The 14687-nt window shown below is 46.0% G+C and overlaps 2 protein-coding genes across 3 annotated transcripts; one reads left to right on the top strand and one right to left on the bottom strand.

Moving 5' to 3' along the window:
• Window positions 1-227: 227 nt before the first annotated feature.
• Window positions 228-3697, top strand: MAD2L1BP (MAD2L1 binding protein). The gene is made up of 2 exons (XM_079333494.1): window positions 228-541; window positions 1180-3697. The coding sequence occupies exons 1-2, from the start codon at window positions 356-358 to the stop codon at window positions 1708-1710; spliced, it is 717 nt and encodes a 238-aa protein (XP_079189620.1). The 5' UTR covers window positions 228-355; the 3' UTR covers window positions 1711-3697.
• LOC306816968 (epoxide hydrolase 1-like) lies at window positions 3585-12951 on the bottom strand. Of its 2 annotated transcripts, XM_079333460.1 has the most exons (10): window positions 12790-12951; window positions 11451-11474; window positions 10362-10575; window positions 9387-9567; window positions 8448-8678; window positions 7956-8085; window positions 7431-7645; window positions 5373-5481; window positions 4910-5035; window positions 3585-3953 (listed from the first exon to the last, which is right to left on the bottom strand). In XM_079333460.1, the coding sequence occupies exons 1-10, from the start codon at window positions 12927-12929 to the stop codon at window positions 3752-3754; spliced, it is 1572 nt and encodes a 523-aa protein (XP_079189586.1). In that variant the 5' UTR covers window positions 12930-12951; the 3' UTR covers window positions 3585-3751. The 2 variants fall into 2 exon arrangements, with proteins under 2 accessions (XP_079189586.1, XP_079189587.1); XM_079333461.1 differs by lacking the exon at window positions 11451-11474 and having other exon boundaries at window positions 12766-12902.
• Between the last annotated feature and the right edge of the window lie 1736 nt (window positions 12952-14687).

Here is a 14687-nt window from a genome sequence, read left to right as displayed (position 1 = left end):
CGGAGCCGCCAGGGCTACCGGCAGCGGGGCGGAGGATAGCGAAGCCGCTTCCTGCAGCACTCCCCGGAAAGCCCTGCAAGAAAGAGCCGCAGCTCCCGGCACGGCCTCGGCCGGGCGGCCCCGGGACCACATCGGGATCGGAGCGGAGGGGCGGGGCTAAGCGGAGACCCCGCCTCCTACCGCGCCCACCAATCGCGGCGTCTCCGCCTCCGCCGCCGGAGGGCGCGCGGCTCGGCCCGTGCGCGCCTCCCGTGAGGCTCCGCGGCGGCGGCGGCATTTAAACCCGGCCGGCCGTTGGGGGGGCGTGGTGTTGTTTCCTCGTTCCTCGGTGCTGGCGGGCCCTGATCGCGGCGGCATGAGGCCCCAGGGAGACCGGTCGGTGCTGGGCAGCCCCGCCGTGGCCGTGGCGTTCCCGGGAGCCGTGTGCCGGGGCAGCGGCTACCGCTTCGCCTGCGAGCTCCTGAAGCACGTCCTGCACCAGCGGAACCAGCTGCCGCTGCCCTACGAGCAGCTCGCGTACTTCTGTCGGCGGGCGGCCCAGGTGAGGCCGTGGGTCATCCCCGTGCTCGGAGGTGGGCCCCGGGCCGGGGATTGGGGGGGCCGTGGCGTTGGGGTTTTGCTTGCGACTTTCTCTTCTCGCTCGGTGACTCGCACGGTAACGTGTCGTCGCTTTTAAAGTAAAGCGCTTGTTGTGGTTATATCCCTAAACATTACCTCTTCTTTTAAAACGAGTTAAGTTCAGGCTGCCGAAGGTGTCGATAGATTGCTCTTAATTGATCGTTTCCCGCTTTCCGCTCAAAGCGTGTTGCTGCTGTGTTTGTTACACGAAAACCTCTAAGCAAAAAAAAAAAAAAAAAAAAAAAGCCAAAAAAACTAAGTGATTTCAGAGTAATGGCTGATCTTTGAAATATGGGCTTCTAATTCCTGATGGATTTCATTAGTAGTGTGGTTCAGATTCAAGCTGAGTAGTTATGGATTGTGCTTTTGTGTTCCTTTTGTATCTCCTGATGTGGAGGGAAGGTGTGCATCTTCCTGATGTGGCTATCTATAGCTCTCAAAATGACCACACACCTCTTTCTTGTTCCTTGACTCTCTGGGATGGGCCATGCTTTCTGCAGAGTATGTTAGAACAAATACGTGTTCATAACTAAATGTACTAATTGAATTTTTGTTTTCCAGGATGCAGATGGAATCGGGAAGCCACTCTCCTTGGGTTTGGCAAGCAGAAAGTGCCAGCAGCTGCTGATGGAACTGGAGGGATTGTTCCAGCACCTGGAAGTCATGTTTAGTCTGACGCTGGTTCCTCGGGTTCTTTTCCTACTTGGTGGCAACGTCATGAACCCCAAGGAGCTCTATGAGCTGAACTTGGAAGGGTTCTGCGAGGGCGCTGCTGAAGAGAGCCTCCAGACCGCGCCCTGTGTTCGCCAGCTCTTTCACCAGCTCTTTGTGGCTGATGTCTTCAGCGAACTTAAGGCTCTCCCTGTCACAGGCACTCTTGTGCTGGTGCAGGGGCACCGTGACTGTGGTGTTGAGTGGTTCCGGCCCAAGCTCAACTACCAAGTGCCGACCCGAGGGAGGAAGCTGACTGTCAAGTTGTCCTGTGATGGAGACCTCCATGTTAGTGCCTCACCTCCACAGCACACTGCACCTGCATGGGAGGATTATGTCTGGTTCCAAGCACCAGTGACCCTCAAAGGCATTAGTGAATGAATGCTTTCCGTGGAAATTTAGTTGGAATATTGATTACCTTTTTTTTTATTATTCTTTAGGTCTTACTTTAGCAAATGCAACCATGTATTTTTTGAACCATGTCTGTATGAATTTTTTCTTTATGGTGTCTACTAACTTCCTGTAGCTTTCTGTGCTCATCTATTGTCCTGATTTCCTGAGCTGTTGAAGGCAAATCCACTTTAAACCCTAGTTGCACACAGGTCCAGTGATTCTTTAGGGACCTGATCTGTGACATGGAATGAATTAATTTTTTAAGGGTTAAAACTCCCCTGCTTTTTGCTTGCTGAACTGGAAAAGGCTGGTCACATGCAATCTCCACCTGACTTTTAATATGATCATTTTCTGATCCTGTCTTTGCCATGCTGCCCATAAGCTATCTTCAGTGAAGTTACTTCCTGCCAAATAACTCTGGAAGGAAAGCCATCTGCAGTCCTTAAAACGCTCCCCATAGCAAGAAAACCAGAGGGCAAAAGTGGAGCAGGACACAGAAGTAATATTGTTGCAGAAAAGGGATTTATTTCCAGCTAGTAAGGAATGGGGCATGATCAAGGCAGTTCTTCTGCAAAGGCCTGGAGCTGCCAAGGAGCTGGGTGGAGCCTTGTCCGGGGGCCCCCTGGTAACCTTGCAAGCAACAGGCACAGCTGCCATGGTGTGTGCCCTACTTGAGTACTCAAGTGTTTGTCCATCTATTTGATAAAATTACCCTTCCCCATGACTCACTTTCTGTTCTGTAACATTCCACAGTAAGACTTTTCAGCAAGTGAAAAATCTTGTAGCTAGTGCTGCCTTGGAGATTGAAAGAGGCAGGCACAGTGGAGGCCTAACAGCCCTGACAATTGGTTAGATATGAGATTAAAAGTAAACAGTTTCTTTGCTAACCCTCTTCAGAGCAATTTAGAAGTGCTGTCCCAATAATGGAAGATTGCTCTCACTTGAGGAAGAAAGTTATATTTCAATGTTTCTGAAATGCATAGAAGCCAAGGGAATGTGATCAAGTTTAGTGCCTGCCAAATTCCTTTTCTTAGTCAGATTGTGTCACTTAGAATCAGAACTTGAGCCTGTTCTTCTGGGCTGTTCCTGCAGAACAGGACAGAGAGAGAAGCCCTGAGAGCAGTGTGTTAGAACTAGGTATCTGCTGGAGTTGTCTTCAGTCAGCTGGGCAGTTATCTGTGGTGTAATGAGCTTTCAGTAGCTTCAAATAACTCCATCCCATTTCAAGAGAAACATGAACCTACTGGTTCATGTGAGGGTACTTGCTGTTTTGAGTCAAAAATGCACAATGGGATGGTAAAACTGCTTTGCTGAAGAGGGTAAAGATTGAAGTAACCCCCTATACTTGGTGTGCATTTTAACTCTGACCTTTTGGGATGAATGAGATGATAGAATAGTAGGAACTTAATTTGATATTTTTGAGCGTGAAGAACACTAGAATACTCTCTGATCTATCATACATTAATATCTGTTTACAACATGCAGTAGCTGCTTCTTAAGCTAGTTGTAGGGGAAAAAAATTGCCTGATATGCAGATGCCCACTTGAATATGAAATCCCAGGTCTCTTGAAGTAAATATAACTTGAATGTAGGAGTGTTTGTGCTCAGGAGATCAAAGCCCTTTATGCTTCCACCAAAGCTGCTTGTAAGGTGTATTTAAGGTGCCCAAGTGTTTAAAGAAGCTTTTAAACAGAAGCCTTGACCATTTCCCTTCACCTCTCTTCCTCTGATGAGTGCAATGTTACTGCAATAAACTGTTTACATATTCTATTATACTTGAACTATGAATGCAGAAATTATATGGTGCTGGAAATGAAAAAAAACAAGATGCTTTTTGGATTTTTTGTTTTATTTTTTCTTATGAAAGCAGGTAGAACCTGATTTAAAAAATCAATGGTGTAATTACTATAAAAATAAAATGCTGGTTTCTATATGTGATTATTTTGAGGAATTAACCAAATCAAATTTAAAGGTCTGCTACTGGTAGAACAACTTGCTTCCATTGTGTGTGTGTATTTCAGCTGCAGGCTCACAGCTGTTCCACTTTTTGGACAAACTGTATGATGTCTTGTGCCAGAAGCCTTGGTTCCTCAAAGGCAGCAAAATGCCCTCCACGTGGCATGTAGGTGTAAGTGATGATGTTCTTGTAGACATCCTTTGCCCAGAGACGTGGTACATGCACAATCTCCTGAGGAAAAGCTGCAATCCCTGTGGGAACATATACACCAACCCTGGAAGACAGAAGTTAATTGCATTGATGAGACAAGGCCTGGGGGATGTCTATAAAAAACTCTCTCTGGTAACACATTCAGCTGGAGAAATTTCCCCACTTTGTGCAGCACACTTGATCATCTGCACCCTGCAGATGAGCTTCATTTATGTTTAGGTATCATTGAGTTTAAGAAGATTATACCTGTAGAGGTGTAAAGTAGAGCCAACTTTGCACAGAGGTTGATCTTGATGTTTCCCATCTTTGAGTTTAACTTTTGTAAGCTGCAGTGTTGAGCTACATGACAAGATAGCACACCCCTTTGAGAAAGGAGCCAGCTCCTGTTTGCTTTAGAATTTGGTCCCAAATGCATAACAAATGACTTTGGAGAGGAAAGGTGAGCTGGTTCAGTCCACAAGGAAAGACTTCCCCATTTGTTTAGATGATCAGTTATTGGAGAAATCTGCTCAGCAACATTTTTCTGCTCAGCTTCTCCTAGAATCATGTTAATGTACCAGCTAATGTTAATATCACAAGGTGCTGGGTTTCAAGTACTGCTCTCCAGCTGCCTACTCCAGGTTTGTGCTTAACTCTTGTCCTCCAGCAAGCAATAGCCTTCCTAATTTGACTTTTCTCTTAGATGTGCTCCTGATCTTCTGTTTTGATTTTACTCAACTGAGCTACAAGCAATATTTGTTTGGTGATCAAGTGTATAGACTTGTGTTTTCAACACAAAGCTGTACTTAGTGCTTTTAAAAGTCTTTTGTATTGTCTTGACTGCAAGCTACCTTGTGTTCCTTATAGGTGCAAAAGAAAAGTGAATCTTGACTATATTTTTTATCGAAAGCAACTAAGAATTTGGAGTTTTATTTTTCTTAGAACTAAATCAATTTGCTGTTGTAAGTGATCTAACTGTTGATACAGGCAAATGTTTCAACCTCATTTGCAAATCTGCCCTGCAACTTGCCACATAATTACCTGTTATGAGCACCTAGATAAGGATCCTTGGAGAAGTTTTCTTTGTAGTATCGCATTGAGGGCACGATGGAGGATGTCACCCAATAAATCATCACATTGGTCAAAAGCTCATCAAGAGAGTATTTGCTGTTGAGAGTGAGAGAGAGGAAGAAATAAAACTGGAAGCTGTTCCTCAGTGCTCTATACTGAGCTCATGCCCTGGAGAACTGTTGTCCCTCTTAATCTCCACTTATTTTCAAGCAGAAAATGGTTTGGCACCTGTGTGTCCAGAGCAAAGCTGCCTGGTGTGGAAGCAGTCATGTGCAGGCAGTCTGCTATAAGTGTAAGCTACTGCTTGTCATGTCAGACTTTCATCCTTAAATTTCACCTTTGACAGGCCAGTATGTTATCTGTATTCTTATATTACTTCTTAGCAGTCATTCCTTCAATGAGACTTCTCATGGAATAGCATCTGTTTTCTTACCTTTCCAAGCCTCCATCATCTTGATGCCGAAATGATTTGTCTGTCCAGGTTGAGAATTTCTCCAAGATATATGCAGCAAGCCCCACTGGGGAGTCATTCAGTCCACAACCTAATTGAGGAGAAGAGCTGCTGCAGTTGCCTGGCATTGCAATACTTCAGTGCAAGTTAAACTGTACTTTCATGCAATGTTCAGAGTTTTCTAGAGAATTCAGTAGAGAGTCTATTTATTTATCCCTTACAGTACTTTATTTGTGACAAATTCCCTGCAGAGGAATTCTGGCTGTAACTGAGGGTACTACAGATTCAGATAATTCCTATACAAAATAAGCTGAGAGCTAAGGAAGTCCCATTGTCTTCTTGGTGATGTGTGGCAGAAGGAGCAAATTGAGATGTGAAGAGATGACACTCTGAAAAGAAGTTTCAAATGAAATATTTGGGAGTACTACCCTGCTTAGAAAGGGATGTATTCTTCTTATTCTAAAATATATCAATGAAACAGGACTCTCAGGAATGCAACAGGTTCAGAATATCATGGATTCTGTGGTTTTGCTGCTTTTTTTTTTTTTTTTTCTTTTTTTGGGGGGGTTTTGTTTTGTTTTTTGTATTTTTTTTAATAGTGTGCAAAATTGCCTTAGTCTTTGAACCAGCTGATTTTTGAGAGCACTACCCTTGACTCATGGATTCTCTCATATGGCAGCAGCCAAACTTTAACCCACTGGGATTTTTTTCCTCCACTTAAACTGCTTTGAACTTTGTTGATATCAGTTTTTATCAGCTTGTTTTATCAACCAGTCACTTATAAACTAAAGCTTGGATAGCTGTCAGTTTTATATCTAATTATTAACTTTGATTCATAGAAAAGTTAGGATCTTGTTGTAGGGTATAGGTGTCAGCAGAGACTTTTGTGGTTCTCTCCCTTTCCTGGAACTTGCTGATTTATTCCTGTGGTTGGGTTCTTATGTTGATTAGTTTTAATCTTTTTCTTAAAGCAGTTCAATATCTTAAGAATGCTGGGGGAGGAGTCTCAACAAAATATTTTTGGAAATTATATAAGTTCTATTAGTGGATCTACAGTTGTTTGATTCTGCCAGAGCTCTGATTCTGGAAGCATTATTTGCCTGTGATATTATCCCCTGTAAATCAATTCTCCTTGTTTAAACAATTCTGTCAAATTCCTGATCAGAGACTGGACACACTCATCTTCACTTTTCCTGTGGATACCTTAACTTTTTGGCCCTTAAAAGCACTCAAGCAACCTGAAACACCACCACCACAACTGCTTCCCACCTGGTATATTATCTCCTTTTATTTCTTTGGGTTTCTGATCACTTCAAGCAATAGTCTAGGCATTTGTTGGCATTCTGGTTTGAGCTTCTCCTTTGGTGCATTGCTGGGCTGGGGGCCTGTTCTCTGGTCTCCAAATCTGACACTAACCAGAGACAGCTCTGCTTCCTTTCCTGATTAGGGATTATTATTTATAAAGGAACAGCCCAGAATCCTGTCTAGTGAGGACTGATACAAAGAATTCTTTAAGCATTATGAACATTATGAAATGGTCATATCTTTCTATATAGTCCTTATCCACTGGCCCCAGGATGTCAACATTCTGGGTTTTCAGGTGATTGTCTGCCTTTCTGCAACTTTCACATTGTCCATTCTTGCTTGGTTTTGTTTGGGTTTTTTTTGTGGTTTGTTTTTACTTTTTTGTTGTTGCTTTTGGTTTTTTGTTTTTGTTTTCAGCCTTATTTACTTCTTGAAGCTTCAGATTCAGGACCCTATGTTCTACTTTTGAGAGATCCTTTGGAAAGGGGTTCATTCCCAAGATAAGTGGCATGCTATTTAAAAGACCTTGAAAAGTTATACTTGAAATTTCCATCTTTGAGTGGTTTCTTTGAACTCCATTTTACACAATTCTCATCCCCATGAACTCATTGTCCACATGGGTCTTGTACTCAGTCACCAGAACTCATTGCTTCTCAAATCTGGCTGGCCTTTGTTTTCATGTACCATGAGTGGTTAGTGTGCCATGGTCACAGGGATACAGAGAAGGTACATTACCTGCAGTGTCTGGCTTGGTGGCTTGGATGTGCAGGTATCCAGACTCTTGCAGGACTTCATACACGTTCTTCTGCATGAAAGGGTAGAAACGTCGAGCATCTTCCCTAGTGAAGCCTACAAGCCATGGGACATAAGCCCCAAGCATTGTACAGATCATCCTTCCCAAACTTTGTCTGGAGATGAAAACAAGATTCACATGCAGCCCTTTCACAGATCTAAAAATAAGTTAAGGAATAGAGGGTTAAATCAGAAAATTGTTTGTCTCCAAGTTTTTCTAAAATACAAGTCTGACTGCAGCTGTGAGGTAAACACTAGACTGAATCAAATACACAAAGCCCTTCAGGTTAATTGTGATGAAAAAAAAAATACAAAGCATCTGAATGCAATTGAGTATGGGGCTGTTCCTGAAGGAAACAAAGCAGAAGGGGATGAGAAGCAGGACAAAGAGGAAGTAGGACTATGGAGCCAGAAGGTAGGGTAGGAACTGGAGGCAGCTTTCCTGCACTGATTTCCTTTGCTACTTACTGTGGCAGCATCTGAGCCATGTTTGTGGTAATGCGAGATCCCCAGTCTCCTCCCTGTATGTAGTATTCCCTGAAGCCCAATCTGTTCATCAGTTTATGAAATATCCGAGCAGTTGCTATGGAGTCAAACCCTGTAGGTAAAGAGAAACACAGGTGACCTGTTTGTTCCTCCCCTGGCCAAAGACTGTGACCTGAGAGAGGCCCTTGTGTGTGGAGCTGTGGGAAGGGACAGTGTGCAATGCTGCTCTGCCTCACTCCTTGGAAGGCAGGTGAACACAAGATGAAAGAAATTCAGTGGAAAGCAAAATCAAACCTGAATTCTAGTTGCAATTGTGTTGTAAGTCTCTGCAGCCAGCTCCAGTGCTTCAGTCACATGGGCCTTAGTGAAGAACCAGGCATCTGCATTCATAGACTGCAGTGCTCATGGCTGCCAGGAATGGTTGAGGTTTTACTGCAAAAACTGCAATTCCAACAGAGCCTTTTCATTGCTTACCTTTCTGGTGAGGGGCCTCTGAGAAGCCATATCCTGGGATGGAGGGGCAGATGACCTCAAACACCACATCACCCTCATTCAGGCCATGCTTGGCTGGCTCTGTGAGCAGAGGGATGATCTTGTAGAACTCATAGAAGGAGCCGGGCCAGCCATGGACCAACAGCAGAGGTCGAACAGCTTGACCATGAGGAACATAGGATGGCTTCACATGGATGAAATGGATATCAATCCCTGCCACACATTCAAGAAAGAAAAGTTAAAGTTCTGGGATCATCATGGTTTCTGCTCTGGATTCTGTAGGAGGGTGGCAAAACTGTAATTAGTATCTGGGGCAGAATACCTGGCATAGTATCTGTTGTCTCATCTTTTACATACAGACAGAGATATTGACCCCAGCCCTAGATATTGGGGTCACTGGAGAACAGCATCCATCTTCTGAGAAACTGAACTCAGAGTATACCAGTAGAGTTGCATTTGAATGAATAGCATAATGTGGGTAAGAAACATGCAAAAACATTACAGTAGTTAAAAGAGAAACATGAAAAACAGCACAATGGAAGTCTAATCTAGAGATTGTTCACGTAAAGTCTGGCTAAGCTCTCCTGGGTAGACGACTGGGTGGTGGGGAGGGATATTCCAGCCTCAGTCTGGCTAAATTTTGCAGTTTCCAGAGGAGACTTCAAGGCAATAGCTGAAGAGCACATCATCATTAATTAGCACAGGTTCAGAGCCAGATGAAGCCCATCTTGAAGCACATCTAATCTTACTCCCACTGTGTAATGGTCTTAATCCCTAGAAGTTTATTATAATAGAGCCTCCACTAGCTGAATTTCACTGATGTCACTAAGCTGTTATGCATAGGTTATCTCAAATACTGCCACTTCTTACATCTCCCCCTTCTTGCTGTGCATTTCTGAGTGAGAGCTGTGCCAACCTCACCTTCGATGGTGGTGTGGAAGTGGGGGTATTTGTTCAGCACGTCCACTTGCTTGCGCCAGTCAAACTGATTCCTCCAGTAGGCCACCACCTTCCGCAGGTAGGTGGAGTTGAAGCCATAGTGGAAAGCGGCTCCTTCCACGTGCGGTGTGAAGCGGAACCGATCCAGGCGCTGGTGCAGATCCTGTGGAAGGGAGCCCTTCTTGCCAGGCTGGCCAGCTGCTGGCATGTGCCCTGTGCCAGGCAGGCACAGACAGGCTCTCCTGGCTCTGTTGGCTTTTGTACTGCTCTCTGGGACACCACAAGCCCTCCTGAAGAAGTGCCATGCTCTACATGACCTCCTGAATTGTTTTTATGGGGAATACAATTTTCTACAGGTTACAAGTTCCCCATTGGCACCCAGGAGTACTGGGTGCTACTCTTGGCTTGCTGCTAACTCACTTCAGGATTTTTGGCACTAGGTGATTGGCAGCACTGCTGGCTGGGAGAATAAGAATCTCACCCTGATCTGCTGGCTGATACTTGGTCAGATAATTAGAGACAGGTATGCAGGGATAGAGGAGCTACGACCCAGTCAAGATGCCATTCCTCTTCAGCCTTACAACCCTTTCCTCTGTGGAAGCCCCTCAATCCTGCCCTACTGCTTCCCAATGCCCTCCTGCCCTGCTCCAGAATCCACAGACCCACTGTCAAGGTGTGCTGCTCAAAGTGTGACCTTTCTGCAGGAAAAGCCCCAGCTTGCACAGCAGGGCTGTTGTCTCAGAAAGTCTTCAGGGGACACTGCAATGGAATAGAGCTCCAATCTCCTTCATAAGGAATGGTGAGCCAGAGCATCCTGTAATGGAGTTGGGTAGCTGCCCTGGCACATGGAAGTGCCTGCTGTCACCCCAAGGCATCACCTCAAAGCAGTGAGGTGGGTGATGGAACTGCCTCCCCCTGGCAGCTTTGTGCACCTCCTTACCCCCCAGCCAGCAGTACCTCGATTTCTTTGTCAGATGTTTCAATCTTGAAGGGACGGATGCTTGCATCTTCTTTTGTTTTGAGGGGCCTTTCACCTGAGCCCCACCACCCATCACCCATGTCAATAGTCTTTATCTTGTGTCCAGATCTGAGCCAGTAAAGCAGCATCCCTCCAACCCCCAGGGCAGCCGCAGGGACCAGGACTGCATTCTTCTGAGAATATTCAAAAGACCTGCAGAGGCACAAAATTGCTTGTGTTCAACAACAGCAGTGTCAAAGGGACTTAGGCTGAGGCTGGTTTGCACATCCATGGGCACTGAGGAGGAACAAATGCCTACAAATGCCAGGTAGTCAGCAAGGATTGGGCATTTCTGTTATTTTTGAAGATCAAAGGTAAGATTTGGAGCAGGGTTCCATCTACCAAGGCTTCTTAGGGGTTTCAAGTCTTTGCTGATCAGGAGTTGCTGATCACGAGTCTTCCTTGTCCCTTTCTTTATGAAGCACAATGCCCGGGAGACAAAGTTCAATAGGATACTGGCCAATCTACTTTGAGGCAGATACTGCAGTGAATGAGAGAGTAGCAGCTGGACTTGTCCAGGGCTAAAAACTGCATGGGCAGAGTAGATTGAGGAGCAGGAGGAGAGACAAAAGTCTTCAGCTGCTGAAGGGAGCTGGATGTGCTGGACATGCTCTACTTGCCAGTGCTTCATACAGAGCTCCCCTACAGATTCAATAATCTCTTAGGGTAATTCTGGCTCTCTCCCATAGCTGTCAAGTAAGGAGTGTCTGCTGGTGCCCCTGTTTCTGTTCTAAAGAACAAGGTCCCAGACTTGAGGTGCGGGAACTAAGTTTCCAGAGCTGGAGTTGACAGACACACAATCCCAAATGTCGTGCACCTTCCTATCCCTCTGACTTGTGTTTCGAGTCCTCCAGCTCCCCTTGGGCAATAGTGGAGGTGTCTGGGGCTCCTGCAAGAGTCTGCAAGGGGGCTGTGAGTAACAATTTTGTTGCTGTTGTCAGCCAGAGTAGGAAAGGGATGATGCTGTGCCCCAGTCAGGGCACTAACTAAAAGAGGAGAACACAGAACAGAACAGCTCTTCCACTCACCTGATCCGGGACAAGATGCTCTCCCTATAAAAGGGGGAAAAACAGAAAGATCCTTACAGTCTGATATTGTTGTCCCGTGTCCCATTCCATTGCGGATGGTGCAAAGAATGTGCCCTGCCAGCACCACTCATTGCTCAGGGATGAGAACACAAGCTGATTAGCCACCTGGCAACATCTGCCATTATTTTTCTCCTCTTCGGATAGGATGGGCAGAGAGGGGCTCCCAAAGCACTGCCTCTGTACAGAGACAGTGTTTCTGGGCTATGCTTTAGCTAGATAATTTGTTGCCATAATATTCCCTCCTTCAGCACAATTGAGACAAAAGATAGTAAACAATTGCATGGGTGTCCTTGTAGTGTTTCATCCTGTGAGCAGCTGTGTAACCTCAGCCAAGAAAATCGTTTACTTTGCCTGCAGTGTTGCAATAGGTGCACAGCCTCAGCAGGGCAATTCCGAGCTCCAGGGTTATTCTGCTGCCAGCCATGTGGCGCTGATCGTGCTGCAGGGCTGGCACCAGCAGTGGCTTGTGGGACCCTTCCCGGTTCAGGGTTTAATGATTTCTGTGCCTTTGCAACTTATCGCTACTCCTGTCTGAGTGTCAAGCCTTTAGGTGTCTCCTGCCTGCTAGAGAAAAAAAAGGATCCCCCTAGGTTCCCTTTAAGCTTAGTAGATTCTGGTACAAAAGCACAGTCTTAAATTTGGCAACAATAGAAGGAAGTCTTGTTACTCTGCCTCGTGGAACGCAGCCACGTTAGGGAGTTCTTTAGTATAATAGTTATAGTACATTGAGAAAACAAACCAAAACAAATACCAAAGAAGAAGAGTTGCTAATCCATGAAAAACCAAGTCCTCTGGGTGTTTTTACCACCTAGAATTGTTTCCTCTGCTGTCTGAAATGCAAAACCTGGAGCCTGTACTGGATATCCCAGTAGCCTTCAAGGCAATTTGGTAACATTTGCTGAGACACCCTATGTGTGATTTTTTTTTCCTTAAATCACTTCCAGGCATGGAAGAGCGGGGCTCCTAAGAACACATCGCTTATGCAGCAGGTGGCAATGTCCCCCTGCACTTACATCCCGAGGTGAGCAGAGGTGTGACACCAGACACCAAGGCAGCAGCACAAGCCCACGCTGCCAGCCCAGCAAGCCTGTCCCAAATCAGCTCTCTGAGGCACACAGAACCAGGCTCAGGGACCAACGCCTCCTCCGCACTCACGCTCAGGAGAGCTCAGCTGCCTGCTCCCACCCTCCCATGCCCTGGTGACCCTCCCGGGGCTTTCTCCCCCAGCCCCAGGTTGCCCAGTCTGCAGTCCCACCTCCCCGTGCCCAGGAGATCTCACCAGGCGTTTGGAAGGACGTCCCGCCACATGTCTGCTGGTCCTTGCGTGGCCGCTGCTCCGAGTGAGGACACAATCGCGGTGTCTCCTCTCGGGCTTTCTCTTCCGCAGTGACGTTTTCTCGGGGACAGCCCAAAGTACATCGTCCATCAGTGCCACCTATTGCCTGAGCGTGCAGCTGCAAATTGACCAAGTCCAGCTCTTAGCAGGAGCAGCCCTGTGCTAAATCAGCAGGCACAGGGTGCCCAGTGTGCAGCAAGCGGCCCTGCAGAGGCTGGCCAGAGTGCCCGGCTCAGGCTGTGCCTGCACTGCGTCCTCACAGCAAAGGCAGCCGGTTACCGAGCCCGCACCGAGCCCGCAGCGGGAGCTCGGGCCAGCGGCCTGAGGGAAGCGATTCTGCGCTCTCAGCGCTCCTGAGGGCACAGCGGGACTGCCACAGCCACTTGTGGCCTTGCTGGCAGAGGACACACCGGGTGGGCCCGGCCTTGGAGGTGCAGGGCCACCAAGCTGCTGGGGGACCGTGCCATGGGGTGTGAGGGAGGAGAAGAAGCGTCTTCATCCTGGAAAGAGTGAAGGGAGGGATCTCATTGCTGCCTACAGTTAACCAGCTTTGGAAAGCTGAGGGGAAAAGGACCCAGAGTCATCCTGGAGGAGCAGCAGCAAGGCCACAAGTAGTAACAAGAGAAGTCAAGGTTAGATATGAGGAAAAATGACTCCTCCGGCGAGATATTCAGATGCTGGGACAGGGCTCCAGAGAGGATGTGGGATTTTCATCCTTGGGGGCATTCCAAATTTGATAGGAACAAGGCACTGAGCAATCTGACACACCTGAACCTGTTCTGAGCAGGTGTTGGGATGAGCTCACCTCCAGGTGTCCCATGCAACCTGTACAGCACTTGGCTTATTCCAGGTGATTTGCAGCAGCCAAAACACAAAGGGCAAGTTCCATTTTTATTTTTTTACAGAAATCAATGCTGTGTTTTAGTTCAGGCACCTAGATTTAATTTTCCTTGTAGTTGGTAAAAGAGAGGATAATGGCTTCTCCTTCATAGGAATTTGGCATTTTGAGTAAATGAGAGTTCAATGCCTAAGGAGTTTTGGGTGGGGGGAAAGTGAACAGAAGAGCAGTATGGAAAAAAGAATACATACATGAGAGAGGAAGGTGAATCACTGGCATACTATGCACTCTGCTCAGTATTTGTCTTCTACATTTTCAACAAAAAGATGTACTTTGTTAAGGACTGTTCTCCTTGCTACTATGAGTGGCAAAGCATGGCAGAGAGATTGTCACGAGGGTTTTATTTGCTTCCAGTCAAGAAAGACTGATATTCATCCTTCTGTTACTTTGTTCTGCCTCTCAAAAGCCTCTAGTTAAAGATTCTTTTCCACTGTGATGTCTCTGTTTTTAAGCTTCCAAAGAAATACATTACTGGAAGGCTTTATAAAAAAATGAGAGAATTATAAGAGTAGGAGGAACAAAAATGAAACAGAGCTTTCTTGCTTTTTTATGTTGAACAACTTATGTTTCCAGGCAAGTACCTAGTAAAAGAAGCATTTGCACTGCATAAAATCCACAATAATGCTGTGGGTTTTCCCAATCAAAATGTTCAATCAAAAATTTGTAATGTGCCTAAGTAGTGACTCACATATAGAAGTCAAAGATTCTATGCAGAGTAGCATGTAGGTGTGCATAGCCACGCTCCAAACCATTTTCATTCCAACAGCACAAAGAAATTCTTTAGCATGTGGTTGATTTGTCATTATTGATTTCATAATCATTATGTGACCTTGGACACTCACACTCAGCCCTGCCCTTTTGTTAAGGAATTAGCATGTCATACCACAGAGCTGAAGGTGATAATTCCACACCCTGCAACAAAATTAATTAAGTTACAAGGTCA

Source organism: Erithacus rubecula (assembly GCF_903797595.1).
Source record: "Erithacus rubecula genome assembly, chromosome: 2".
NCBI lineage: Eukaryota > Metazoa > Chordata > Aves > Passeriformes > Muscicapidae > Erithacus > Erithacus rubecula.
This window is presented reverse-complemented; position numbering and strand designations above follow the sequence as displayed.

Bases quoted from the DNA above. Each gene is read 5' to 3' on its own strand.
- LOC306816968 (XM_079333460.1), bottom strand. From the start codon at position 12,929: ATGTACTTTGGGCTGTCCCCGAGAAAACGTCACTGCGGAAGAGAAAGC. The intron at 8,679-9,386 runs GTGAGGTTGGCA...AATGTGTGGCAG, and splicing joins CTTCCACACCACCATCGAAG to GGATTGATATCCATTTCATC. The intron at 8,086-8,447 runs GTAAGCAATGAA...CTTTACCTACAG, and splicing joins AGAGGCCCCTCACCAGAAAG to GGTTTGACTCCATAGCAACT.
- MAD2L1BP (XM_079333494.1), top strand. From the start codon at position 356: ATGAGGCCCCAGGGAGACCGGTCGGTGCTGGGCAGCCCCGCCGTGGCC. The intron at 542-1,179 runs GTGAGGCCGTGG...TTTGTTTTCCAG, and splicing joins TCTGTCGGCGGGCGGCCCAG to GATGCAGATGGAATCGGGAA.